This window comes from Neofelis nebulosa, chromosome 8 (assembly GCF_028018385.1).
Source record: "Neofelis nebulosa isolate mNeoNeb1 chromosome 8, mNeoNeb1.pri, whole genome shotgun sequence".
NCBI classification, from domain to species: Eukaryota; Metazoa; Chordata; class Mammalia; order Carnivora; family Felidae; genus Neofelis; species Neofelis nebulosa.
Window position 1 is genome coordinate 20,775,745 of NC_080789.1, and position 27,705 is coordinate 20,803,449.

General features: G+C 38.7%; 1 protein-coding gene across 5 annotated transcripts in view; it reads right to left on the bottom strand.

The window, feature by feature from the left end:
- Positions 1-27,705, bottom strand: part of ANO4 (anoctamin 4) — a 426,134-nt gene that overhangs the window by 144,333 nt on the left and 254,096 nt on the right. For 4 of the 5 annotated variants that reach the window (XM_058741647.1, XM_058741644.1, XM_058741649.1 and 1 more), the window contains 2 exons: positions 9,158-9,258; positions 5,684-5,728 (listed from right to left, as the gene is read on the bottom strand). In XM_058741647.1, the coding sequence (XP_058597630.1) occupies positions 5,684-5,728; positions 9,158-9,258 (146 nt within the window). The remainder of the gene's footprint in view (positions 1-5,683; positions 5,729-9,157; positions 9,259-27,705) is intronic. The other variant, XM_058741645.1, reaches the window with a different exon arrangement.

A 27,705-nucleotide genomic window follows, 5' to 3' on the forward strand; every position in this document is an offset into this window, starting at 1 on the left:
ATGACTAAACCTCTCTGGGCTAACACACTTGCTTCATGAGGCATGGTGAGGACTACACAAGATAACAAATATCAGGTATTTGTTCAATGTCTTCAATGTACAAAATGCTCAGTTCAGTGGTAGTATCTAGGATGAAGAAGAAGATGATGATGATAAACTTTTATGTAGAATTACTGATGGGAATTCAAGAGCTAAGATTGTATACTGAAGCACAGATTGAGGTCTGTGCTCTCATCTTCATCTAATAAACTTCCCTAAATTGTCAATCTTGAAATCTCTTAGATACAGGAGTCGAGAAACAACTAACCAGAAAGTATTGCATTTGTGTCTTTAGTATACGAGTTGAGCCTACTTAACAAAATCTCTTTCCACTGACATGGAATAGCAAAGAGAAAATGTTGGCTTAATGATTTAGTATTAATTTTGGTTGGACACATTGCCACTCTGTTCTATTTCTGCCATTTGCTAACAAAAGCCCTCTTACAGAATACATAGGCAAATCAATAGAGACACAATGAACTGATCATCCACTTGGGCATTTCTGGCTTAAACTGTCAAGTTAATATCTGAGCTAAAAGGTGGGTACTTTACAGAAAGTTGATATTACAGTAAGTTCAGCCCCCCCCCCTCGGATTCTGGTTCATGGCAGGTCAGGTCCTGAGTAGCTGCAAAGAGCTGGCAGCACAGCACAAGCAAATGGGCAGGAAGTGCCACCTCTGATGTGCTGTGCCTTCCCAAGGTGTGCCTTAGAAATGTGCTTTGGGAAGGCTCTGCTTAAAGCTGTTTGGCCCTTGGTTTCCCTGAGATGTAAAGGGGAGACTATCTTACCTACCTTAGGAGTGGTGAGAATTAAAGAAAAGGCCACAGGCCAACAGACTTCACTCCCCACATACTAACCTATCAGTAGGTCTTCATAAATTACCTACTGCGTGCAGAGTCCCCACCTGGAAGCTGTGGATATACACTGAAGAAGACAAAGGCCTTTACCCTGGAGCCACTAACAACCCAGGAGGGAACCTGTACTAATGACAACTTAATTAGGCTAAATTAAATGAAATAGGCTACTTCAGAGACACCTACTTTTCCCCAGACCAGAATATTATAATAGCATCACACTTCAAACAGATTACATTTTCAGGAATCACATATCTAGAGGGAACCTACAGATAAATCTTTTTTTTTTTTTTTTTTTATAGTGGAGGTACCACAGAGCCCGACATTGCAATAAATGAAGCCCTTCTGGACTGATAACAGACAACAGGAGCCTTGGATTTCTTTTTCCTCTTCTGAGAGCCAAGTCTCCTGTATTTATAGCCTCTCCTTGGATAGGAGTTAGGATTCTTTTAGGTCACAAGGCTACTAACTGGGGCACAACCTAAATATCTTATAGAAGAGTCTAAAGGCTCTGGAACATTTACATATATTAATTTTTTAAAACAAGGATGGAAAATACAAGTCATTTTGTCATGTGCCTGTATACTCAACTGATAAGATTACAACTGCACTGAATGTATAATGTAGTAGGGGCAACATTCTGCCAAAGGATTGCAAAGGATAACATCAGGCAGGTGCGTGTGGGCAGTGGATGGAAAAGGAATGAGTAGTAGTGAGACTTCAGCTACAAGCCACTCACAATTATCAAATTTGTTACTTTGTAATCACATTTTCTACAGACTATATTTGAATTATTTGGTGAAGGCAAAAAAAAAAACAGGCAGAAGATAGATGATAAATTTCCTCTCTTTATTGGATAGGCAATTTATAATGCTTTTAAGTTTGCCTGAAAAGTCAAAGGAGCATTTAATAGACCAAGTACATGATGAAAATAGCATTTACCTCCAGAATATATGTCTGAACTGCATGAGTGTGCTTTATGGGAGTCAGGTGACTTTTAAAAATAAAGGTATTTGTGAAAAGATGCTTAATTCTCTGCCTGCTCAACACAAGTTTATTATAATTTATAATTTCTCTTATCATTAAAAGAGATAAACGTGTTTCAGGGATTCTTTCATGAAGTAATGAAATTAAGTATCATTTATGTGGATGAAACTAAAAGCTAAATTAAATACCCATATCTAGGATGACATGAGAATTTTAGAATATTGGAGTCAGTGTTTTATTAATGGTGTACAATCAGGATAGCAAGATATAGATGCACCTTCAAGATGGCATATCAGAGACACTCTTCATAAGAGTTAAAATAGATAACAACATTTCTGACAAACTGCATTTTAAAAATTACACCAGATACTGGGCTTCACTAAGGTACACCACTACAGGAATGTGGTAAGCAATGAAGCTTAAGAGGCATTCTGAATCAGTGCGTCATACTACCAGTTAGTTAGGGTTTCTTTTTCCTTCTCTTTGTCTGAGTCTTCCAGTGACTTTCAATGCCCAAATTCTTCTATGATTATGACTTATGCAGTTGAAGTAGCATCGACTTTTTCAGGCTGAAGATTGATGTTTAGTAAGTTGTTCAAGAAACAAGGATTTCCCACACCCTTACTCACTCAAAACCTCTCCGCTACATGCATGGAGAATATGTGGTTGGTCACCTGTCACAATCTCTTCTGCTTCCTTCTTCTTGGCTACTGTTCTTAAGCCTATCCCCTTTCTTTTCCTCTATCTCAAAATTTACCAAGGTAGTAGTGAATCCTCCCTGCTTCTGATTTATCAGGGCCTTGTCCATTCTCCACCAGCTATAATTTGGTTTCCATTATCCTCCTCTAATGTGGTCATCATTCTCAAAATATATTCCCAGACCAGACGCATTAACATCACTTGGGATCTTGACAGAAGTGCAAATTATTGTGCCTCACCTCAGAAACACTGGGGATGGGCCAAATAATCTCAGTACTAAAAAACCCTGAAGATAATCCTGATGTCTGCTCACATTTGAGAACCACCTCTCATGGGACAGCTATCATGGCAGTTATCACTAACTTCTAAATTATTTTAAATGTTTATTTAATTTTGAGAGAGAGAGAGAGAGTGTGAGCAGGGGAGGGGCAGAGAGAGAGGGAGACATAGAATCTGAAGTGGGATCAAGGCTCCGAGCCGTTAGCACAGAGCCAGATGCGGGGCTCGAACTCACGAACTGTGAGATCATGAACTGAGCCAAAGTTGGACGCTTACCCGACTGAGCCACCCAGGCGCCCCTAACTCCTAAATATTCAAAATTGATTCTCATCTCTCAGCCTTCATCAGAAGTTGAAGAACACCCATTCTTATGGGAACTCATTCCTGGTACCTTTGACACAGTCCTCTCTTGGGTCTCCTTAAATTGTTCTTTTTCATCCTTCTTCCATTTCTTCCTGCCTCTTTAATACAGATTCTCCAAGGAATTGCTACTGGCCCTCTTTTTGTACTTTGTCTCCTTCCCTGGGAAATTCCATCCACTCCCCTCGTTCAAGTCATGACTTCTATATTTCTGAGTCCAAAATTGGATTCTCTAGCTTTACCTCTAAGCTCAACTGCTTGCCATCATTTCCAGAGGCCTTCAAGACACCTATGTGTCAAAGACCTACTGTGAGTTATGCTACAGAATTATTAAACAAAAATCATCATCTTTCTCACCTGTACCTCTTCTGGATTTTCATTCTTCTTTTACTTCCAACATTTTCCCAATCCCTTAGGTATGGAAACCTCTTTCTCTCCCTCAATTTCCAAATACTTGCTAAGTACTTTTGCTTATAATTTCACAATCTTTCTTATACACTTTGCCTTTCTGCTGTAGATTATTTTTTGTTTGTTTATCCAGGGAGAAGAACTACAATCTGAACAGTTTTTTCAAGTAAAAACTAAAGACAGAGAGAGAGAGAGAGAGAGAGAGAGAGAGAGAGAGATTATGACTTATTTTAAGGAAAAACTTTTTAATATAGTCAGGTGCCCACAGCTGTATTCGGAAACTCCCTATCTCCACGAATATTCAAACATGGGCTGGCTGACCCTATAGCAGAAGTTCAAGTATCAATTGAGTGGTTGGACTTGATGACATTTGATACCCAATCCAACCTTGAGATTTATGGTTCCTTTTATCACCATTTTCTTTCAAGTCCTCATTGCTCTCTCCTCCCCCACAGTGTAACTGTTTCAGTTCCAAGCCTGTGATACTTTTGGCAGACCTGGTTTTCCTGTGCTTTTTTGGTGTGACCTCCTTTTTCCTCACTCAAATCCTCTCACATGTGTAAAGAAATTCATTTGCCCATTCACTGCACCTACTATGTGCTAGGTGCTCGAAATATAGAATTGGACAAGCCATCCTTGCCTTCGCACACCATCCAGGTGGATAGATGGTCACCTACATCATAGGTTACAGCACAGGCCCAGCAGTCTTGTGTTTTAATAAGCTTTCCAGGTTTGCTGGTTAAAGTTTGAGAGCTATTGAGAACCAGTGATATAGGCTAATATGTTACCATCAGAGTTTTATAGAAGGTCATTATATGACAAGGGACTAATCTAAATCATGGTAAATCCAGGGCACCTGGGTGGCTCAGTTGGTTAAGTGTCTGACCTCGGCTCAGGTCATAATCTCACGGTTTGTGGGTTCGAGCCCTGCGTGGGGCTCTGCACTGACAGCTCAGAGCCTGGAACCTGCTTCAGATTTTGTCTCCCTCTCTCTGCCCCTCCCCTGCAAATGCTATGTCTCTCTCTGTCTCTCAGAAATGAGTAAACATTTAAAAACATTTTAAATCATGGTGAATCCAAATGCCATCACTACTGTCTAAGGAAAGAAGAATTGCTAGTAAGGATACTGTGCAGGGACATTTATGGAAACCACATCTTAGTTTCTTTGGATGTCAAGTCTTACACCCTACTTTGTTGAGTGCACATGCATTTGAGTAAACCCACTAAAATATATCAATTTATCTTATAATTATCATTCTGCATAGCACATAAGCAGAGTAAACTTGAATCCTAACTCTCACAGAACAATAGGATTTTCAGAGAAATGCAATGGTCTCCAAGTTTAATAGTCAGCTCAGCTCAGGGGGAATGGTCACATAAGACTGATTAAAATTTTGAAATTAGGTTTCTAGTTATCACAACAGTATCAAATTAAAGGACTCCATTGATGCCCCCCCTGTCTCCCTGGCTTCTCAAAAAATAACAAGAAACAAGCTTTGGAAGCGTATATAGTACACTGAAGGCAATTTTTAGCCAGTAGAATTTGGGGTGGGTGGGGAAAGGTTAAAGAAAAAAGGAAAGTAGGAAGGGCTTCTGAGTAAGGTAATACATCTACATATTTTATAAACAAAGTCTTACTAACATAAGAGGGCCCCGCCCATGGGCTGCTGAAAAGCGATCTGCTTTTTGACATATTTATTGTCTGCACTTCAAGATTTCAAGTTACTTATAGTGAAGGGTGGGATTTTTGTGGAAAAAAAAATAACATTCAGACCAAAGATGCACTCAACACCTGGGGATTTTTGGTAATTTATCTAATAATAGAATGGGCTATAAATTCTGTTCTCCTAAGTGTGAAGAAGTTACAGGGAAGATTCTGAGAAGAGCATTTTCATCTTTTCTCTTATCTTTCCAGGCTAACCTGAAATACCTATTTTGGAATGTTCATGGCAGTCAGTTTTGCCATGTGACAAAGGTCCCCAGCTTGTATTCCTTGTCATTGTTGGAACAAACAGGCCAACAGATCAAACACATCATGACAGAGCATGCTACTAACCTGCTCATGAACTTGTACCGGCGGGGCAGGTAATAGATTTTTCTCCTGGAAGAACAGCAAAAATGAAGCCAGTCGAGAAGAAAACCCATCGTCAGTTACAGTTTGAACTAGCAAGGAAGGAAAGGAGATTGAAGATAGAAGCCTGTAAGAGGTGAAGAAGAAAAAACTAAAAAGAGATTAACAGTGAGAAATGTAGTAGGAACATAGGGCATGCATTTTTGAGTCATGAAATCTTACAAAATATTTTCCATTGGTATTTCTTCCTCTCATTATCGTAATTTTTTATGGTTGCTCTTCGCCTACACAGCCTGTGCAGAACGATGATTTGGAGCAATTGGTATTCGTATGAATTTAGCCGAGGTCAGCCTTTTTTTTTTTTTTTTTTTTTTTTTTTTTTAGGAATGAAGAAATGGATTGCCAGCCTGCTGGCAACATGCACAATTTAATGGGCATACTATTATATTAACTAATATTTATATAGCTCTTGAAGTTTACAGAAGACTTCCCTCATTTGATTTAGCCAGGGTAATATAAAAAGTACGTATTTTACAACCAGTATGGGAAGAACACTAATCAGCATCAACATCCTACTGCAAATAACCGCACTAGGGAATACTGTCTAACCACTGGCTCTGATTGGACATGAATTAAAGAGGTAAAACAAGGAATCTTGGAAAAAAATCTTTTAAAAGTCAGACTTAGTAAGAGTGTGTTGTACTTCTGTGTATCTGTATTTTTTAAAGCACTCCAGATTAAAATTCTGGGTGTAATCTGAATGGAGAGTGTATGGGTTAGATGCTTTATAAAAAAAAAAAATTAGCCCTTTCATATTTTGGGCTTCAAACAATGGAGTAGTAATGAAACTGATGTGGTTTATATATATTCTGAACTGTTACTAAGCTATCTCACTTATGGAAAATGAGAAGTTTATACACAACTTTGCCTATCTATGAAAACTGATAAACATATTCATGTTTTTAGTAGGCAAAACTACTAAAATAGAGACAAGATCACGAGCTTCTAGGGGTTTGTATTGAGGTAGAAGGGATGAACAGATGGAGTAAAAAAGATTTTTAGGTCAGTAAAACTATTCTGTGTGACACCATAATGGTGGATACATGACATGGATTTTTCAAACTACATAGAACTATACAACCCAAAGAGTGAACCCTAAAGTAAACTGTGTACTTTAGATAATAATAATGTATCAATATTGGTCCATTAAATATAACAAATATACTACACTAATGCAAAATATTAACAATAAGGAAACTGAAAGTGGGGTGAGAAGGCATGTATGAGAACACCATACTATCAACTCAATTTTCTGTAAGCTTAAAAATGCCCTATAATTAGTCTATTAATTAAAAAAATAATAAAAATAAAAGAGACCATATCCATGGACATATAAGTACTTAAGCAAATTTTGTTCACAAATTCCCTTAAGAAAATTATTCAACTTTGCTTTAAACATTGCAGGAGTAAAAAACCCAAGGAGACTAACCCAGGATTCAGAAGTGCAATCTACAGAAAATAATAAATACACACACAATTCTTTGAGGCATTTACATTTAGCCAGACTGATGTTTGTACATTTTGTTGAAGTGATATGGCAGGAAAATTCCTCCTCTGGAAATACATAGATCTCCTTAGGCTAGAGTTATTTACCTGAAACACTGGACAAAATAACTGCATAAAATTTAAGTGCATCAGGTTCTATCTAGTGAAGCTATGCTTAAGTAAAATCACATCAATATTAGTGAGGCTAATTAGTATCCACTATTAACACTACTTTGTCCTAACATTGTCCTGCAGGAATAACTACGTTTACAAAGAAGATTATTATTCATAGTTATTACAGTTCTTCATTTATTCCCTGGATCACAGTTCTCTTAATACGGCATAAGGAAAGTATTAATGCTGCTTCCAGGCTGCACTTTTCTGCTATATAATGAGCATGTAGAAATGTTAGTTATGATACAGTCAGGCCCTTCATATATGAAATGGTTCCACGTACTAGGAACTTGCTGTGCATTAACACTGCTCAAGTTTCCACAATCTCCTTGGGTTTTTTGCTTGAAAACTGTGTTCTGGTAGAAGGTTTTGTGAGATTGCTAGGGAGGAATTATCAATTTCACTAAGTTTTACTATCTCACTTTTATCAAAACACAGACTTTTGACTGTTGGCTGTAAGATGTTGGTCTGATACACGACTGTGTCTAAGCATAGATTTCTTTTCCTTTTGGTCTTTATGAGTGATATGGTATTAATCTGTATTAAATAGTTATAGCATTGATAAATAACTGGCTTTAATTAATTATAATTATAGGGTAACAAGTTTCAACAGAAACTAAACTGATAAATGACTCAGTGATTTTATATATTTTTTTTAATCTTTGAGTTCTCAGATTTCCTTTGTCACATTTTAAATACAAAAATAAGTCAAAAGTTTAGAACTATGTTTATCTCAATTCCTTTGAGAATTTTGCCTTGAGGTAAACAGATACTAGAAATCCCAGCCTCTATTTTGACTTGGTATTAGAACAAAAAGGCCAATAAACAAAGAAAGTAAGATGCACCAGGGAGATACATTACAGATCTCTGAGTGGAAATTGCCCTTCTCTAAATGTGTCCCTAGTGCCTCTGTCTCTGTAATTTCCCACAGCTCATTAAGAGGTTTATTTTAGAATTGGTACCAGTTTGTTTGGTTTCTGTCATCTGACTTGGTCTTATTGGCAAATTGTGAACGAAAAGGTTTTAATTCTTTATTCCCTTTGGAACTTCTCTTGGTACTAAATCTCTCCAGCTCCTTTAGGATATTCCATTATTTACTTCCTACATATTTTGGCATTTATAATTTCAAGTTTAAAACTTTATCTAGCAAATGTAGATACCCTTTCCTTAATCTATATGGAAAATAAGAATATCCACTACAAGATGAAGGTAAATTAATCCTTTAAATAACTAAGCAATCCACATGAAGTATTTTCTATTCCCTTTGGAATAAATATCAATGATTATGCTTGCACAGTACTTGTGAACTGACTTTTTAAAATTTAAAAATGATTTAAAAAGTAGATCACATTTTCATGAAATTTCTTGAACTTGCTTTAATGGAGGCAGATTTTAATGTCAGTAAGAACCTGCACCATCGATGCCTGGGGTCTGGCCATTCAAAGCAGCAGTACACAGGGCTTTTGAAAATGACATTTTGGAAATGAAAATGCCACTTGGAAAATTCTTATTTCTCAGAGGCAGTTGACATATTTACCTGCTCAGGACTGAATTAGCCAGGAATTTTCACAAAAAGCCATGAAGTCATCATAAGCCATAAAGACTGTATTTCCTAAGCATTTTAAACACCTTCTCTAATAATGTTTCAGTCTGCATTTCGGTTTTATTTGTTTCAAGAGAAGGGCACATTAGTTTTACAGGGAAGCAGTAGAGAGTGGGAAAAAATATATTTACACCTACCTGAAAGGCATTCTTACATTCATTTGTTCTGCATATCTTCCAAGCACTTCCCATGGGGCATGCAACTTCACAAAGATAATGTCACTATTTATTAGAGAGGACTGAAACAGAAAAAAGAAACAAAATTGAAAAGTATATCCAAATTTCCTATGGTTTAAATTGAGTTGGAATTTAGAACAGGAGTTTAGGATTTGGGGCATTTTCAGCCAAATCTGGGTCCTTGTGTGTGCATCGATTCATTCAAAAAATATACCAATATGTGTCTGGCACTGGACACCCAGCTGTGAACAAAAGAGACATGAATGCCATTTACATTCTACAAACATACAAAAAAAAAAGAAATAGGCAAAAACAGGTTTAAAAGAAAGAGATAAATTTAGATAGCGATGAATATTCTGAAGATAACAAAATAATGGGAGAAATTATAGGGAGGGGGGCACACACTACTTTGGGCAAGGGGTCCAGAAAGGCCCCTCTGCAGAGGGGACATGCAAAGTTGAGACACAAAGGAGCCAGCTGGGTAAGAGCATGGAATAAATGTTCCAGGGGCAAAGGCCCTAAGCTCAGAACTCGCGTGGTATGCTCTGTGTTTGAGGAGCAGTTAGGAGAGCAGAGTGGCTGGAGTGTATTCATCATAAAGATTAGCGTGAGTAGAGGTTGAAAAGGTGAGTGGGAGCCAGCATGTGCAGTGCTTCGCCAGCCATAAGACAACTGGACTTTATCTCAGGAACACTGGGAAGTCATTTTGATTGAGATTTTCACAGTGATCTGTGGCTAGTGCACGGAGAAAAAAATATATCAGGGAGAGTTGCAGAGAAAGCAAGAGAAGAAGAGATGCTCTCAATCATCCAGGCAAAATAAAAAATCGGTGGTTGTGGAGATAGAGGGTCTTCAGTGAGGTGAGTTTTGCATCTGGATCACTATCAGGGAAGGCTTTTTCAAAGGTTTTTAACTCCTCTTGGGCTTTTTATCAATACAGCACATAGACAGGAAAGTAAAACCAGGACTTCACATTTTAGTAACCACCCAACAAGTTTTGGTCTATGTCTCTGGCCAAGGGGTATCTCCAATTAGGAGACCTCCTTTGGAAGTCATCTCCCAGGGCTGGGTTGTGGAAGGAGGTAGAAGAAAAATAAGAAAACAGTGAGCCAGACCAGTTTAAATTAGCAAAATGGTCTATTGTTTATCCATATCTTTTTCACACAAGCTCATTCTGGACTGCATACCATTTAAATTTTTATGGTATAAGAATGTTAACAGATATTTTAGGCTTGTGTGGCTAAGCTCTCCTTATAACGATATTTATAAACAATCCATTACTTTTACACAACTGACAAAAATAGAAGCCCAACTTTATGGGATAAATTTGTGGTACAGGGAATTGTTTTTAAATTGCAGATGATGTGCAGTTGCAATTCACTGCTCATATTTTCATTCAGAGTCTTCTTCCTGGGTTTATAAATATTGTACTCAATTTATAAGAATTCCCCAAGATATTATGAAGATCAAACTGGTATCAACTGCAAAGTTCCCAGGAACTCTGATGGTGGTGAATTTCCCAAAGGTGAATTTCCCAGAGCCTGGGCCCAAATCCACAATGATGGAAGGCAAACTTTGATATTGGTCTGAAAACCAAACTTTCTAGCAATTCAGGCTGAAATGAGGTTTTATATTCTAGGTTGGGACAAGGTGACCTCTGGCTGTAAGCCCCCTAAGCACAAGGAACATTTCTGCTATTCACAGTCGAATCCTCCAGGCCTAGCACAGTGCCTGATCCAGAGGGAATACACAATCAATACTTATCTAGAGTATGGTTAGTGAAATGTGAACAGTTAGTCCTGGTCCAAGTGAAAGTTGCCTGTCCTGTGAAGCAAGAAGGATGAAGTGATTCTTGGAGCCACATAGCTGGTAACTGCAAATGAGGTACCCATCCAGGGAACAGACAAGCCAATATGCACTGAAGATGTGACAACCAGCTGTTGGATCTCTTTGCATGAACTGGTTTTCCATTGAGTAACCCATTATATCCAATCCTCTCTAGATTGGATGCTTATAGCTACGTAGCCAGGGGGAGTGTAAATGAGCTCATAAGTAGCAATGTCCATACAGGACACGGAGAAAGTGCACATACTCACGAAAATCTCCATCCTGTCCCATTCACATCTGTAGATGCAGATATGAGATGGTCTCAGCTTATCAGCTGAGCAGTTTTTGCACTGGAAAAGACTGCCATTTGTTTTCCAGTATATAGTACAGTTTTCCAAGTTATAAAACAGAAGACTATTTTCTAATAAATGGATCTTTTTGTTTATATTAAAGACATACATCAGATTCTGGGTAGGTATTATGGCTTTCCCACTTGAAAATGTTAATTTTGACATTGGGAATTCTTTAAGTTCACTTAGCCTTCCTACAAGATTTTACACTCACCTGTTTCTTCTCTCATCTTCCCAAGACAGAGTGAAACTGTGCATCAAGGAATATGGGAATGTAATTGATTCACAGACTCAAACAAACTCTGATTTATAGCAGAATATAATCTTTTTTTTAATTAAAAAACATTATTTTACATTTATTTATTTTTTAGAGACAGAGAGAGACAGAGCACAAGTGGGGGAGGGGCAGAGACAGGAGACACAGAATCTGAAGCAGGTCCCAGGCTCTGAGCTGTCAGCACAGAGTCCGATGTGGGGTTCAAATCCACAAACCGTGAGATCATGACCTGAGCCGAAGTCAGACGCCTAACTGACTGAGCCACCCAGGCATAATATAATCCTAAAATATACTCTTTTTGTGAAATTATTGTAATTGCTAGATTTATAGAAAATAAATACAGTGGAAGAAAAATCATTTTGTAGAACTCCATGAATATGTGAAAATATTAAGGAGACTACATTAAAATATTATACTTAGGGCACATTTTAAATGCCACATTTCTGGGGCATCTGGGTGGCTCAGTCGATTGAGTGGCTGACTTTGGCTGAGGTCATGATCTCATGGTTTGCGAGTCTGAGCCCTGCGTCAGGCTTGCTGCTGTCAGTGCAGAGCCCGCTTTGGATCTTCTGTCCCCGTCTCTCTCTGTCCCTCCCTCACTCACACTTTGTCAAAAATAAAATAAACATTTATTTATAAATAAATAAATAAATAAATAAATAAATAAATAAATAAATATCTGTCACATTTCTGTGTGTGGAAAAGCCAAGTTCATTATCTGAATACACATGGAGTCAACTAAAATTCTAATGTAGACTCTACCATTTTCTGCATAAAAGCATAGCTGTTTTGACTCATTCAAGCGGGATAAAAATATCTTCATTTTTCTTATTTCAATTATAATAATAATTATAAAACCATCACTTTATTATTATTTTTAGAGCTTAATAATTTTGGAAACAATTTCACATTGTTACCTCATTTTATTCCTACACAAACCTTGCAAGGGAGGCCTTCCTTCCACTCCTTAAAGGGGAAAGAGACAGGCCAAGTAATTCACTCATAGCCAAACTGAATGTTTATCCCAGATAGAGCTAACACTCATATCCCTGGACTCCCTTGTCAATTTTACCTAATAAATTCTGAGGTTTAAATAAATCTATGGCTTTGTACATGCGTTGAAGATGCATAATTTCTGAATTGTTTATATAAATTAATCTGTTTATTAGTTTATACAAACTATACAAACTAATCTGAAAAGAATTCTGTATTTTAGAAAACAAAGCAACAAAAACAAGGCAAAAGTAAGCTACTAATGAATTAAGATTTGATTTGAGACTATTAAAAGTTACTTTCATAATCTTGAGAAAAATCTTAGCTGAATTGCCTTGAATGATAATGAATGTTTAGTCATAGGTTGTATGTGTGTGTGTTGGGGGGGTACTTATTACTTACATTCAGTTTTTCAAGGAGGAACTGAACATCAGCCCAGAAAAATAAATATGAAACAGATTACTGCTAATTATATGGTTCATATATCACTCTTTTCTCTACTGCTGAATGATTATGCTACTGTTTCTAAATAGGTTTTTCCTCATTATTAAGTATTCCTTTCCACATAAATCCAAGAGTGCAAGTGACAAAGCGAAGAGAAATGAAATGGTTTTTTGAAACATAGAGTTGTTTCATTAATATCCTGCCCCTTAGGTTAGAACCATGGGGAGAAGAAAAATGGCCATTTAAAGGAGTTGGGAAAATATCTCTGGAAGAATGGCTGGAGAAATTAAGAAGTAGCATGGAAACTACCTGAACTGGAAACAGAAAACATTCCTTCTCTCTTTCCTTCATTCAGCAAGATCCCATTCAATACCCTGTATGCCCTAGATGCTAGAATGCAAGGATATGTAAGTCATGGTCCTTGCCTGGGTATGTCACAATTTAGTAAGGGAAGGTTAAATCAAGCAGCAGTACAGAAAAGAAGTAGTGTGCCATTACCTAAATCAAGCAATCTCTCTCTCAAAGACATGTATATGAATATACACATCTTTGTATCTCATGAGCACCAGTACCATTGCTGAGAAGGGGATACTGAGTGAAAAACAGGTTTGGATGTGGGGGCATGGAGGTAGTGCATAAACTCAGTTTTGGAAATGTTAAGTTTCAGCTACCCATGAGAAGATGCCTTGTGGATAGTTAAATTAGTCTGGAACTCAGGGGAGCAGTATGGGCCAGAGATACAAAGTAAATGCGGCCAGGACATAGACGGCATTTAAATCTATGGGATTGGAAGAGAGCACTTTGAGAAAGAGTATAGGTGCAGAGCCACCTATGGGTAGCTGAACTTCAGAGGTTAGTTAAGAATGCAGACTCTGAGGTCAGACTATACATATTCATATTCCTATGTCTCTTTTACCAGCTCTGTGATCTTGGGTAAGCTATTTACCTCTCTGTGCCTCAGTTTGTTCAACTGTAAAATGGAAAAATGATAGCAATATCTAGCTATGGAATCACACTAAATGGCATAATAAAGATACGATGTATGTAAAAACATGTTAGTTGTCATGATCTCCAAGATGGGCCATGCCATACTGGCAGTGTTGGGAGGAACATAGCTTTCCTACTCATCCAAGTTACAACCTGTGAATATGACCAATAAGGAACCAGTATCTGAAGAGAATTTTCTAGTCTTTGACTACAAGGCTGAAGAAACCCTGAGAATCAAGCCTCAATTCCTGTCTCCTGTCCCTCCATGGTCCCCAGGCCTCTTATATGTTAAGGACATTCATTCATTAAGATTCAACAGACATTCACTGACTGCTATATATCAGGTACTCTGCTAGGTGCTGAATATACAAGACAGCTAGAATTTACAGTATAGAGTAGGGGACAAATATTAAACAACAAATAAATATGGGATTGAAAATTATGAGAAGTAGCCAAAAGGAAAAAATATATAATGCCATAAGAGAGAAGAATTTGGGGTGCCTGCCTTAGATTTCCTGGTTAACCTCTGAAGGTATGGCATCTAACCTGAGATCCAAAAGATGAGAAGGTGCTAGCTGTGGGAGAAATCAAGTGAAGAGCATTCCAGACAGAGGGAATAGAAAGTATGAAGACCCAGAGATTGTACTAGAAACTAAAAGGCTCAGCTGACTGGAAATTGTTAAGTTTGAGGTAGGCAGAGTTACCTGAGATGGAGATGGAGAAAATGGCTGTGGACAGACCATGCCAGGCCAAGTTCAATGTGGTAAGGAGTTTAGATTTTATTCTGTAAGGTCAGTGAGAAGTCACCAATGGGTTAAAAGCAGGAAGGGAACATGAAGCTTGTTTTAGAAAGTATACTCTAAATGGCCTATGGAAAATGTTCCAGAGGGAACCCAGGACTTGGAAGTTCAATAGGAAAGTTATTCCAGCAAGCCAGGTAAGACAAGATGATGGCTGAAACCAGGAGGCAGATGTAGTAAGGAAAAATGGGACAGACTTGAGATCAATTTGGAGGCAGATTTGAAAGTATTTGGGATTGGTCAAATGAGAGAGAGAAAAAAAAACACGTTGTCCAAATTAATGTGCATGTTGTTTCACCTGGAAAACTGGATGGATGGTAGTACCACATAATGAGTTAGAGAATACTCAGGGGAAAGATGGCTGTTTGCTTTAGGATATGCTATATTTGAGAACCTGGGGGATATATACATACAAGTGTGAAGTAGGCAAATGGGTATGGGAGTTGGCCTCAGGGCTAGTGGGGCTTATTAATTTGAGAATTACAGACACATCATTAATATTTAAAAGCAGAGAACTTGATGTGGTCACCTAAGGAAGTAGCAAAGACTAGGCACTAGGGCACAACAACATTTAGAAGGTTTGGAAGAAAAGAAAGCAACCATCAAAGGAGACTAAGGAGTAACCACCAGAGAGGCAGATGGGAAATAACAAAAGAGACAAAACAGAAGCTGCGAGGAATGGGTGTTTCTAGAAGGATGAAGTGATGAGCTGTGTCAAGTAAGGAGCAGCTCAGGGAACCCTTCCCACAGCTAGTCCGGGCTGATGCTTAAAGTTAGTGCCATTTGTCCCATCTCTGCTGCTGCAGCTGTCTCTTAGGGCTTGCTGACACTGCCCTTGGCCCTGGCTTTGAAGCTGATGCAGAGCTGAGATGGAACTGCTTCCAGTAGTGTTCAGCTTGTTCCCTGAAGCTAGGACCTTCCATGAGGAGTCAGAGCTGATTTCAAGGAGGACTCATGGGTACCAAGCTATGTCTCTCCCAAGTGCCACTCCCTGCCACATGCAAACCAGCAGCAAAGAATGAAGCCCACATATGAGTCCCTTTGCCCATGGTGGGGAGAGACAGGAGTGCCCTCAGAGCACTTTGTCAAGGGGCAGAAGTGGCTCGAGTCTCTGCTCTGCACCTGGATTTCCCTGTCTCTGGCTGTATGTTCTCCAACTTCTCCCAAGAATTCTCAGGCAAAAGCTGCTGGCAACCTCCCAGAATTTCTGAGATGGGCATGCAAATCAACCTCCCCTCTACCTCCAGGTCTCCTCACAAACACATATGCTAATTTCAAAGAAAAAGCTCATTGCAGTTTGAGCTTCATTTTACATCTATGATATAGGTCTGAATGAGATCATGATCTTGTACACAGTCACACGTGGATAATATGTTTGTGTGTGTGTGTGTACATAAAGACAATATACCAGAAAGCACATGTGCCACAGAAACCTTATTCTGGGAAATTTTTATCAATCTATTTTCACCTCAGACACATTTTCAGTGACTAGGTTATACTAAAACAGGACGGTAGCAATTCTTTAAAAAGTAGCAAAAGAAGGGAAAGCAGTTTAAAAGGATTTGGTTAATCGCTTGTTATCAAACATTTATTGTATGTGTATTCATCACTAGCTTTGTGCTGGGAAAGGGTCATTTGTTTTACAATAAGGCAACTAACTCTGATGTACCTTGGACTACATAAAAAACGAAGACAGTTATAACTGTCTTGCAATTTGAGTAGAATTATAAAACAAATAAGTGCACGACATGTAACCTTTCTTAATACATAAAAAAAAATAGAGTAAACACATGGCGAAATGATTAAAAGTCCTAGCTTTGGAATTCCCAAGCTTTGGAATTCAAGGTTCAAGGGCCAGATGTGCTACTTAGTAACTGATGACCTTGAGCAAAATATTTCATCTCTATAAGTCTCCCTTCTCTCATCTGTGAAATGTGAATTACAGCACTTCAGATTTCTTCTCAGGACTATGAGGTTTAATACATGCAAAGTATTTAGCTAGTTCTTTGTGCACTAAAAATGCTCTTTAAATGGTAAAGAAGGTATGTGATTTATCAAGGCATATGAAAACATTTTCAAAAGTTAAAGCTTTGATCAAAGAATAAAAAGGATTTGCTTTCTTCAACCTGGTTTGCAAATTTTGGCCATGAAAATATAGTGATGGAACATTAGTAATGAAGAGGTATTTGCTTGGAGGGACTAGGAAAGGCAGCTGCATGTGAAAATTGAACAGTGTTCCTCTCCAAGGATATTACAGAGTGAAGGTCTGGCTCAAGGGAGCCTGCCTCTCTCACTTTCAAGCTCATTGGATTCTGGTTTCATCTAAGAGATAAAAAATAAGAAAGTAAGATTGGGGTTATGTTTGTGCTAAATAGGAAGAAGGAACAGGTGGAATGGGGGAATGAAAATGGAGGTCTATTTGGAAATAGTTCTCCCATTGGTCTAGGTTTATCTGTAGCAACTCCAAGAAGTCTTGGGGCCCTACAAGAGGATATCAAAGTTAAAAAGGCCTGTCCATCATCCCTAGGCCAACTGAGCTCAAAAGATGACGCAAATCCATTTTTTAAATTTGAAAGAAATGGTCTTAAGAGAGCTGGAGCTTAGGAACAGAAGACTAATGAAAACCTAGGCATAGATACTTCCCAAAAGTATCTAGAAGTATCCTTGGTTTGTCTTGAAAGGTAACCATTGGCCAACAGACAACTGGGTACTACTGTGCAGTAGAAAGAACGCGTGGCAAGGTCCTCCCACAGCTCACTGCACACTTGGGTAAGTCACTTCACTCCTCTCTCAGTTCCTCACTGACCACACAGAGATAACATGGCCCCTGAGCTGCAAATGTCTATGGCTGTTTTGAGGCTCAAATTGGAATAACATGTAAAAGCGTGTTGAAAATTGCCCGGTCCCAGCCTGGTCTCTGAGTGGACCTTAGATTTGCTAACTGGCCTTTGCTTTCTGCCTTAAGTTTCCTCACCTGCAGAAGGAGGGGCTGGAATAATTCACTTGGTTCCAAACTTATTCAGTGGAAGTGTACCTTGGAAATCATGGTGTTCTCTGCAGGTGACCATGAATCTCATCCTGTGAACTATAATTTAACACTCACTCACTTATCCATTTATGTATTCCACAAACCATTATTGGGAACCTACAAGGTGTTGCGAGGACAGATGTGAATAAAACAGACTGAATCTCTGCTCCCATGAATTCTTCTGGGGAGAGAGACTTTGAATAAATAGGTATATAATATTTCTGATGGTATGCCTTGAAGAAAAATAAATAAGGTTAAGAAAATAAAAAGTAATGGTTGGAAGATTTTATTTTAGATAGAGTGGTATGAATAGGCTTTTTGATAAGGTGACATCTGAGCAGACACCCAAAGAAAGTGTATAAGAATGTGGTTTCATTATCCAGGGACAGAACATTCCAGGCAGCAAGAAGAGTCAAAGGTAAAGGGCCTGAGGCATAAATATGCTTCACATTTTAATTTATTGAGCACAAAGGGTCAAATCAGGGTAGTTACTTGCACCTGTTCTGTATCCCCTTAGGCAAATAGCAGGGTGTCACTTTCTCATAACTATATTGGTAGAAAAACGAAGAAAACTCTTAAAATGCTGCAGCCAAAAAATATTAATTTCAGCTAGGAATTGAGACAAGCCTCTTGGAGAAAAAACTACAGTGGTTCAGACCTGAAGACACATATAGATTGAAAGTGAAGAAATGAAAAAGATATTCCATGCAAATAGAAATGAAAAAAAAAAGGCAGAGTAGCAATACTCATAAAAATGTAGACTTAAAAAAATACTTTGACGAGGAGTTACTAGGAAGACGGCTGCATAGGAGGACGCTGGGCTCACTGCGCGTCCTGCTGATCACTTAGATTCCACCTACACCTGCCTAAATAACCCAGAAAACCGCCAGAGGATTAGCAGAACGGAGTCTCCGGAGCCAAGCGCAGACGAGAGGCCCACGGAAGAGGGTAGGAAGGGCGGCGAGACGGTGCGCGCTCCACGGACTGGCGGGAGGGAGCCGGGGGCGGAGGGGCGGCTCGCCGGCCAAGCGGAGCCCCCGAGTCTGGCTGGCAAAAGCAGAGGGGCCGAATGGAGTGTGTTCTGACAGCAAGAGGGACTTAACATCTGGAAGGTTATAAGTTAACAGATCTGCTTGGAGAACAGGAGGGCTGGAGGAAAACGGGAGGGAGAGTTGCTGAGCCCCGGGACGACAGAGCTCAGTTTGGTGGGGAACAAAGGCACTCGCCAGCGCCATTTCCCTCGCCCATCCCCCAGCCAAAATCCCAAAGGGAACCAGTTCCTGCCAGGGAACTTGCTCGCTCTGCACAAACACCCAACGCTGTGCTTCTGCAGAGCCAACCCTCCGGCAGAAGGTCTGACTCCCTCCCGCTGCCACAGGGCCCCTCCTGAAGTGGATCACCTAAGGAGAAGCGAGCTAAGCCTGCCCCTCCTGCCCCCGTGCACCTTGCCTACCCACCACAGCTAATACACCAGATCCCCAGCACCACAAGCCTGGCAGTGTGCAAGTAGCCCAGACGGGCCATGCCACCCCAACAGTGAATCCTGCCCCAAGGAGAGGGGAAGAGAAGGCACACACCAGTCTGACTGTGGCCCCAGCGGTGGGCTGGGGGCAGACATCAGGGCTGACTGCGGCCCCGCCCACCAACTCCAGTTATACACCACAGCACAGGGGAAGTGCCCTGCAGGTCCCCACCACTCCAGGGACTATCCAAAATGACCAAACGGAAGAATTCCCTTCAGAAGAATCTCCAGGAAATAACAACAGCTAATGAACTGATCAAAAAGGATTTAAATAATATAACAGAAAGTGAATTTAGAAAAATAGTCATAAAATTAATCGCTGGGCTTGAAAACAGTATAGAGGACAGCAGAGAATCTCTTGCTACAGAGATCAAGGGACTAAGGAACAGTCAGGAGGAGCTGAAAAACGCTTTAAACGAGATGCAGAATAAAATGGAAACGTCTACGGCTCGGATTGAAGAGACAGAGGAGAGAATAGGTGAACTAGAAGATAAAATTATGGAAAAAGAAGAAGCTGAGAAAAAGAGAGATTAAAAAAAATCCAGGAGTATGAGGGGAAAATTAGAGAACTAAGTGATACACTAAAAGGAAATAATGTACGCATAATTGGTATCCCAGAGGAGGAAGAGAGAGGGAAAGGTGCTGAAGGGGTACTTGAAGAAATAATAGCTGAGAACTTCCCTGAACTGGGGAAGGAAAAAGGCATTGAAATCCAAGAGGCACAGAGAACTCCCGTCAGACGTAAGTTGAATCGATCTTCTGCATGACATATCATAGTGGAACTGGCAAAATACAAGGATAAAGAGAAAATTCTGAAAATACCTAGAGATAAACGTGCTCTAACATATAAAGGGAGACCTGTAAGAGTCGTGACTGATCTCTCTACTGAAATTTGGCAGGCCAGAAAGGAATGGCAGGAGATCTTCAATGTGATAAACAGAAAAAATATGCAGCCGAGAATCCTTTCTCCAGCAAGTCTGTCATTTAGAATAGAAGGAGAGATAAAGGTCTTCCCAAACAAACAAAAACTGAAGGAATTCATCACCACTACAACAGCCCTACAAGAGATCCTAAGGGGGATCCTGTGAGACAAAGTATCAGAGACATCGCTACAAGCATGAAACCTATGGATATCACAATGACTCTAAACCCATATCTTTCTATAATAACACTGAATGTAAATGGATTAAATGTGCCAACCAAAAGACATAGGGGAGAGGAGAAAGCAGGAAAAGACCTCTCTGACCTCAGCCGTAGCAATCTCTTACTCGACACAACCCCAAAGGCAAGGGAATTAAAAGCAAAAATGAATTACTGGGACCTTATGAAGATAAAAAGCTTCTTCACAGCAAAGGAAACAACCAACAAAACTAAAAGGCAACCAACGGAATGGGAAAAGATATTTGCAAATGACATATCGGACAAAGGGCTAGTATCCAAAATCTATAAAGAGCTCACAAAACTCCACACCCGAAAAACAAATAACCCAGTGAAGAAATGGGCAGAAAACATGAATAGACACTTCTCTAAAGAAGACATCCAGATGGCCAACAGGCACATGAAAAGATGCTCAACGTCGCTCCTCATCAGGGAAATACAAATCAAAACCACACTCAGCTATCACCTCACGCCAGTCAGAGTGGCCAAAATGAACAAATCAGGAGACTATAGATGCTGGCGAGGATGTGGAGAAACAGGAACGCTCTTGCACTGTTGGTGGGAATGCAAACTGGTGCAGCCACTCTGGAAAACAGTGTGGAGGTTCCTCAGAAAATAAAAATAGACCTACACTATGACCCAGCAATAGCACTGCTAGGAATTTACCCAAGGGATACAGGAGTACTGATGCATAGGGGCACTTGTACCCCAATGTTTATAGCAGCACTCTCAACAATAGCCAAAGTATGGAAAGAGCCTAAATGTCCATCAACTGATGAATGGATAAAGAAATCGTGGTTTATATACACAATGGAGTACTATGTGGCAGTGAGAAAGAACGAACTATGGCCCTTTGTAGCAACGTGGTTGGAACTGGAGAGTGTGATGCTAAGTGAAATAAGCCATACAGAGAAAGACAGATACCATGTGTTTTCACTCTTATGTGGATCCTGAGAAACTTAACAGAAACCCATGGGGGAGGGGAAGGAACAAAAAAAAAAAGAGGTTAGAGTGGGAGAGAGCCAAAGCATAAGAGACTCTTAAAAACTGAGAACAAACTGAGTGTTGACGAGGGGTGGGAGGGAGGGGAGGGTGGGTGATGGGTATTGAGGAGGGCACCTTTTGGGATGAGCACTGGGTGTTGTATGGAAACCAATTTGACAATAAATTTCAAATATTGAAAAAAAAAACAATGTGGGTAGAAAATTAAAAATACATGTATATGCTAAAAAAAATACTTTGACAAGACACAAAGAAGGGAATTACAAAATGACCAAGTGATCAGTCCAACAAGAGGATATAACAACTGTAAATATCTAAGCACCCAACATAGAGCACCTAAATACATAAAGCAAATATTAACAGACATAAAGGTAAAAACTGAAAGTATTACAATAAAGGTAGGAGACTTTAACATCCTACTTACATCAGTGAATAGATCATCCACAGAGAAATATCAATAAACAGTGGCTTTTAATGACACATTAGAACAGATGGACTTGAGATATATACAGAACATTCTGTCCAAAATTGGCAGGACACATTTTTTTCAACAGCACATTGAAGATTTTCCAGGATAGATCATGTTAGACCACAAAACAAGTCTCAATAAATTAAGAAGACTGAAATCATACTAAGCATGTTTTTTAACCAAAATGGCATTAGACTAGAACTCAATTACAAGGAAAAAAAACTAGAAAAAAACCCCACAACAACATGGAGGCTAAACAACATACTTCTAAACAACCAATGGATAAATGAAGAAATCTAAGGGAAATAAAAAATACATGCAGACAAAAGTAAATGGAAACAAAGTTGTCCCAAATCTTTGGGACACAGCAAAACAGTTCTAAATTTATAGTGATACAGCTTACCTCAAAAAGCAAGAATAATCTCAAACAATTTAACCTCACACACAAAGAAACCAGAAAAAGAAAAATAAGTAAATCCCAAAGTTAGTAGAAGGAAAGTAATAATAAAGGTCAGAGTAGAAATAAATGAAATGGAGACCAAAAAACAAAAACAAAAACAAAAACAAAAACAAAAACAAAAAAAAACAAACCAGTAGAAAAGATCAATCAAACCAAGAACTGGTTCTTTGAAAAGATAAACAAAATTGATAAACCTTTAGGCAGACTCATCAAGACAAAAAGAGAGGATTCAAGTAAATAAACTGGAAATTAAAGAGAGGTGACAATGAATACCACAGAAATACAAAGGATTATGAAACTACTATGAAAAACATATGCCAAAAATCAGACAACCTAGAAGAAATGAATAATTTCCTATAAACATTCAATATTCTAAAACTAAATTAGGAAATCACAGAAAATCTGGACAGAATGATTACTGTTATGAAATTCAATTGGTAATCAAAAAACTCCCAAGAAGTAAAACTCCAAGACCAGACGGTATCAAAGGTAAATTCTACCAAATATTTAAAGAACAGTTAATAACTATTTTTCTCAAACTATTCCAAAGTATTGAAGAGGAAGGAAAACTTTAAAACTCATTCTATGAAACAAACATTACTCTAATACCAAAACCAGAAAAATACACTAGAAAAAAAGTAAACTATACTACACATCTCTGATGAACACAGATGCAAAAACACCCAACAAAATATTAGCAAAGTGAATTCCACAATACATTAAGAGGATCATTCACCATGATCATGTGGGATTTATTCCTGGGATACAAAGATGGTTTAATATCCACGAATCAATGAATGTGATATATCAAATTAGCAAAATGAAGGACAAAACCATTGTATTATCTCATTACATGCAGAAAAAGAATTTGACAAAATTCAATATTAATTCATGATAAAAACTCTCAACAAAGTGGGTTTAGAGGGACCAAACCTCAACATATAATGGCCATATAAACCCACAGCTAATATCATATTTAATGGTGAAAAGCTTAGAGGTTTTCCTCTAAGATCAGAAACAAAACAAGGATGTCCTCTCTCACCACTGTTATTCAACATAAAACTGGAAGTTCTAGCCATAACAATCAGACAGGAAAAAGAGATAAAAGGCATCCATATTAGAAATGAAGAAGTTAAATTGTCACTATTTGCAGATGGATGACATGACACTATACGTAGAAAACCCTAAAGACTCCACCAAAAAAACAAAAACAAAAACTGTTAGAACTAATTAATTCAGTAAAGGTGCAGGATAAAATATTAATATACAGAAATCTGTTACATTTCTATATACTAATAATGAAGTAGCAGAAAGAAAAATTAAGAAAACAATATCTCATTTGCAATGGGCACCAAAAAGAGTAAAATAGCTAGGAATAAATTTAACCAAGGAGGTAAAAGACTTACACACTGAAAACTGTAAGATATTGATAAAAGAAATTGAAGATGATACACCATGGTTATGGATTGGAAGAATTATTACTGTTAAAATGCCCATACTACCAAAAGCAACCTACAGATTCAGTGTAATCCCTATCAAAATACCAATAGTATTTTTCACAGAACTAGAACAGAATCATAACATTTGAATGGAACCACAAAAGACCCCAACTAGCCAAAGCAATCTTGAGAAAGAACAACAAAGCTAGAGACATCACAGTCCCAGATTTCAAGGTATACTACAAAACTGTGGTGGTGCAAGGTGCCTGGGTGGCTCAGTCAGTTAAGTGTCCAACTCTTGGTTTCAGCTCAGGTTGTGATCTCATGGTTTTCATGAGTTTGAGCTCTGAATTAGGTTCTGTGCTAACAGTGTGGAGCCTTCTTGGAATTCTCTCTTTCCCTCTCTGCCCCACCCCCACTCACTTGCTCTTTCTCAAATAAATAAACTTCTAAAACATTATAGAAAAAAAACCAGTATGGTGCCGATGCAAAAATAGACACACGAATCAATGGAACACAACAGAGGGCCCAGAAAGAAACCCATATTTATATGGTCAGTTAATCTATGACAAAGGAGGCAAAAATACACAATGGGGAAAAAACAGTCTCTTTAATGAATGGTGCTGGGAAAACTGGTAAACTGCAAAAGAATGAAACTGAACCACTTTCTTACACCATACACAAACATAAACTCAAAATGGATTAAAGACCTAAATGTGAAACTTAAAACCATAAAACTCCTAAAAGAAAACACAGGCAGTAATTGCTTGGACATCAACCTTAGAATATTTTTCTAGATATGTCTCCCCAGATAAGGGGAACAAAAGCAAAAATAAACTACTGGGAATACACCAAAATAAAAAGCTTTTGCATAGTGAAGGAAACCATCAACAATATGAAAGGTCAACCTACTGAATGGGAGATGTTTACAAATAATATATGCAATAAGGGGTTAAGATATTGACACCATTGGTGGAAATATAAATTTGTGCAACCACTGTGGAAAACAGCCTTGTGGTTCATCAAACAATTAAAAATAGAAATACCTTACAATCCAGTAATTTTACTACCAGATATTTACCCAGAGAAAATGAAAACACTAATTCAAAAAGATATATGCAGCCCTATATTTGTTGCAGCATTATTTCTAACAGCCAAGTTATGGAAGCAACCTAAGTGTCCATCAATAGATGAATGGGTAAAGAAGGTGTAGGCTGTGTGTGTATGTGTTACCCTATATTATACCCTAGAGGATATGATGCTAAGTGAAATAAGTCAGACAGATAAAGACAAGTAACATACGATTTCACTTACATATGGAATCTAAAAAAACAAAACAGAAATAGAATCATAAATACAGAGGACAAATAGGTGGTTGCTGGGTGGGGTGCAAAATAGGTAAAGGGGATTAGAAGGTACAAACTTAACAGCTATAAAATAAAGAAGTCATGAAGATGAAAAGTACAGCATAGGGAATATAGTCAATAATACTGCAATAACGCTATATGGTGACAGATGGTAACTATATCTATGGTGAGCACAGAATAATGTATAGAATTGTCAAATCACTATGTTGTACACCTGAAGCTAATATAACATTGTATGTCAACTATAGTTCAATAAAAAAACATAGTGGTAGAGGTGGGAGCAGTTACATAGTCTACCACATGCTAGGAAGTATTTTAGGGCTTTTACATACATAATACAATCTTCACCAAACCCTACGAAGCAGGCATTAGTGTTATCCTAATTTATTGCAGACAAAAAGAACCAAAGCATGAAGAGGTAGGGTACCTTTTCTAAGATCACACAGAAGGAGTGGGACCTGCGTTCTCATCAAGACAACTGGACTTCAGAACAGCTGCTCCCCAAGAGGAGAGCTGGGGCTAATGTGAATGTATTTTCTCATGGATTCAATTCCACTGTCGTTTTTTTTTTGGAAAAATGCTTAGCTACACATTGGAATCCAGGGTATAATGCATACAGTTCCCCGTAAACATCCTAAAATGAATGTAAGGCCAGTAGTAAAAACAAATTTGAAGTCTGGTTGTGCTACTCACATTACTGGGTACATTATTTAGTTCATGAGCCTCCATTTCCTCATTTGTAAAATGAGGATTAGTAATACACACCTTCTAGGGTTGTTCTGGAACTGACAGACTTGTATTGCTCAAATGGCTTAATAAGCACTTCCTCTTCCTCCCAGAGTTACTGAATGCTTGGTGGACATTCTACTAACCCCTAACTGATGCTACAATTTCTTGGTGGATCTGGAATCTACTCTCTGAAACTTATGAAGAATTGCACATTTCTGGTGGGGTCAAGGGCTGGAGGTAATCACTAAGCAATTTCTGCTCCTCTCAGCAAGGCTGCCTTCTAGCCAGCTGTGGGTCATGGGGAAAATCCCTTGTACTTTTCTAAGCTCCCACTTTCTCTGAAAAATGAGGCACACATCTCTAAGGAGATTTTTTTTCTTTTTTTCATTTTTATACTTTATTCCCATAGGGACACGTGAGAATTTTAAGTGTAGTTCAAAAAAGCTTTTCAGCTGATTCTGATGGAATTCTCTCTCTACAATTCATGCACATACACATTCTCACTGTCTCCTGGTGGAGAGAAACCTCTGCAGTACTGTGCATATTCCTAAATGGTCCCAATGTTTATTCCCTGAGGATGATATTAGCATCAGTGACAGGAAATAGATGTGTGAAATGACCACTCACTCCTCTTCAGCAAACCTTTAAATGGGGTTGCTCATTCAGGCTCTAGTCTCACCTGCCTGTTTTTCCTAGATGATCTTATCCTTTCCCAGTGGCTTTCAATGACACCTATCATCCAGTGTCTCCCAGATTCTCATCTTTGGCCCACACCTCTCTTCTGAGTTCCAGATCAGCATAGCCAGTGATCAACATCATATGTGCCCTTGGCTGTCTCAGTAGCACATCAGTCTCAGTGTGCCTTTAAAACAGATTCACTTCTCTGGCAAAACTGCTTTCCTGAGTGTCCCTGGATTCAGGGAATGGCAAAACCACCCAGCTAGGTGCTCGAGTCCAAGAGTTGTCCTTGACTTATCCTTTTTTCTTACCCTACATATAATTATTCACCATGTCTTATTGATTCTACCTCTTAAAATGCTTTTGAATCTGTCCACTTCTCACCATCCCCACTGCTATCATTCTCCTCTGAGCCACCATCATCTATCTCCTCAATGATTACAACAGCTTCTTAGTTGGGCTCCTTTCAATTCCATTCTTGCCTTGTGTATTCTCACTAACATCAGAGAGATCTTTAAAAATGCATTGTCATCTTGGTGTGCCTGGGTGGCTTAGTTAAGTGCGTGACTCTTGATTTCAGCTCAGGTCATGATCATGTCAGGTTCATGGGTTCAAGCCCCACATCAGGCTCCATGCTGACAGTTCAGAGCCTGCTTGAGATTCTCTCTCTCCCCCCTTTTGTCTCTTCGTCCCCTGCCCCACGTGTATACATTCTCTCTAAATAAATAAATATTTAAAAAATGCATTGTAACCCATGGTTTCCTATGGCTCTCTGGAAAGTCACTTAAGTGATTATTTCGTCCCACCTTTTCCTTCTCTAGGCTTCAGGCATATGGACCTTCTTTCTTAATCGCCAAGTCTCAGGGGTCTCTCATGTGCTATTTTCTCTGCCTCATAAATTCCAAGCTCTTTCAGGTCTCAAGTTACATGGCAGGCAGAATTTTAATATTATCCCCAAGGTTCTCACCCTTCTGATGTC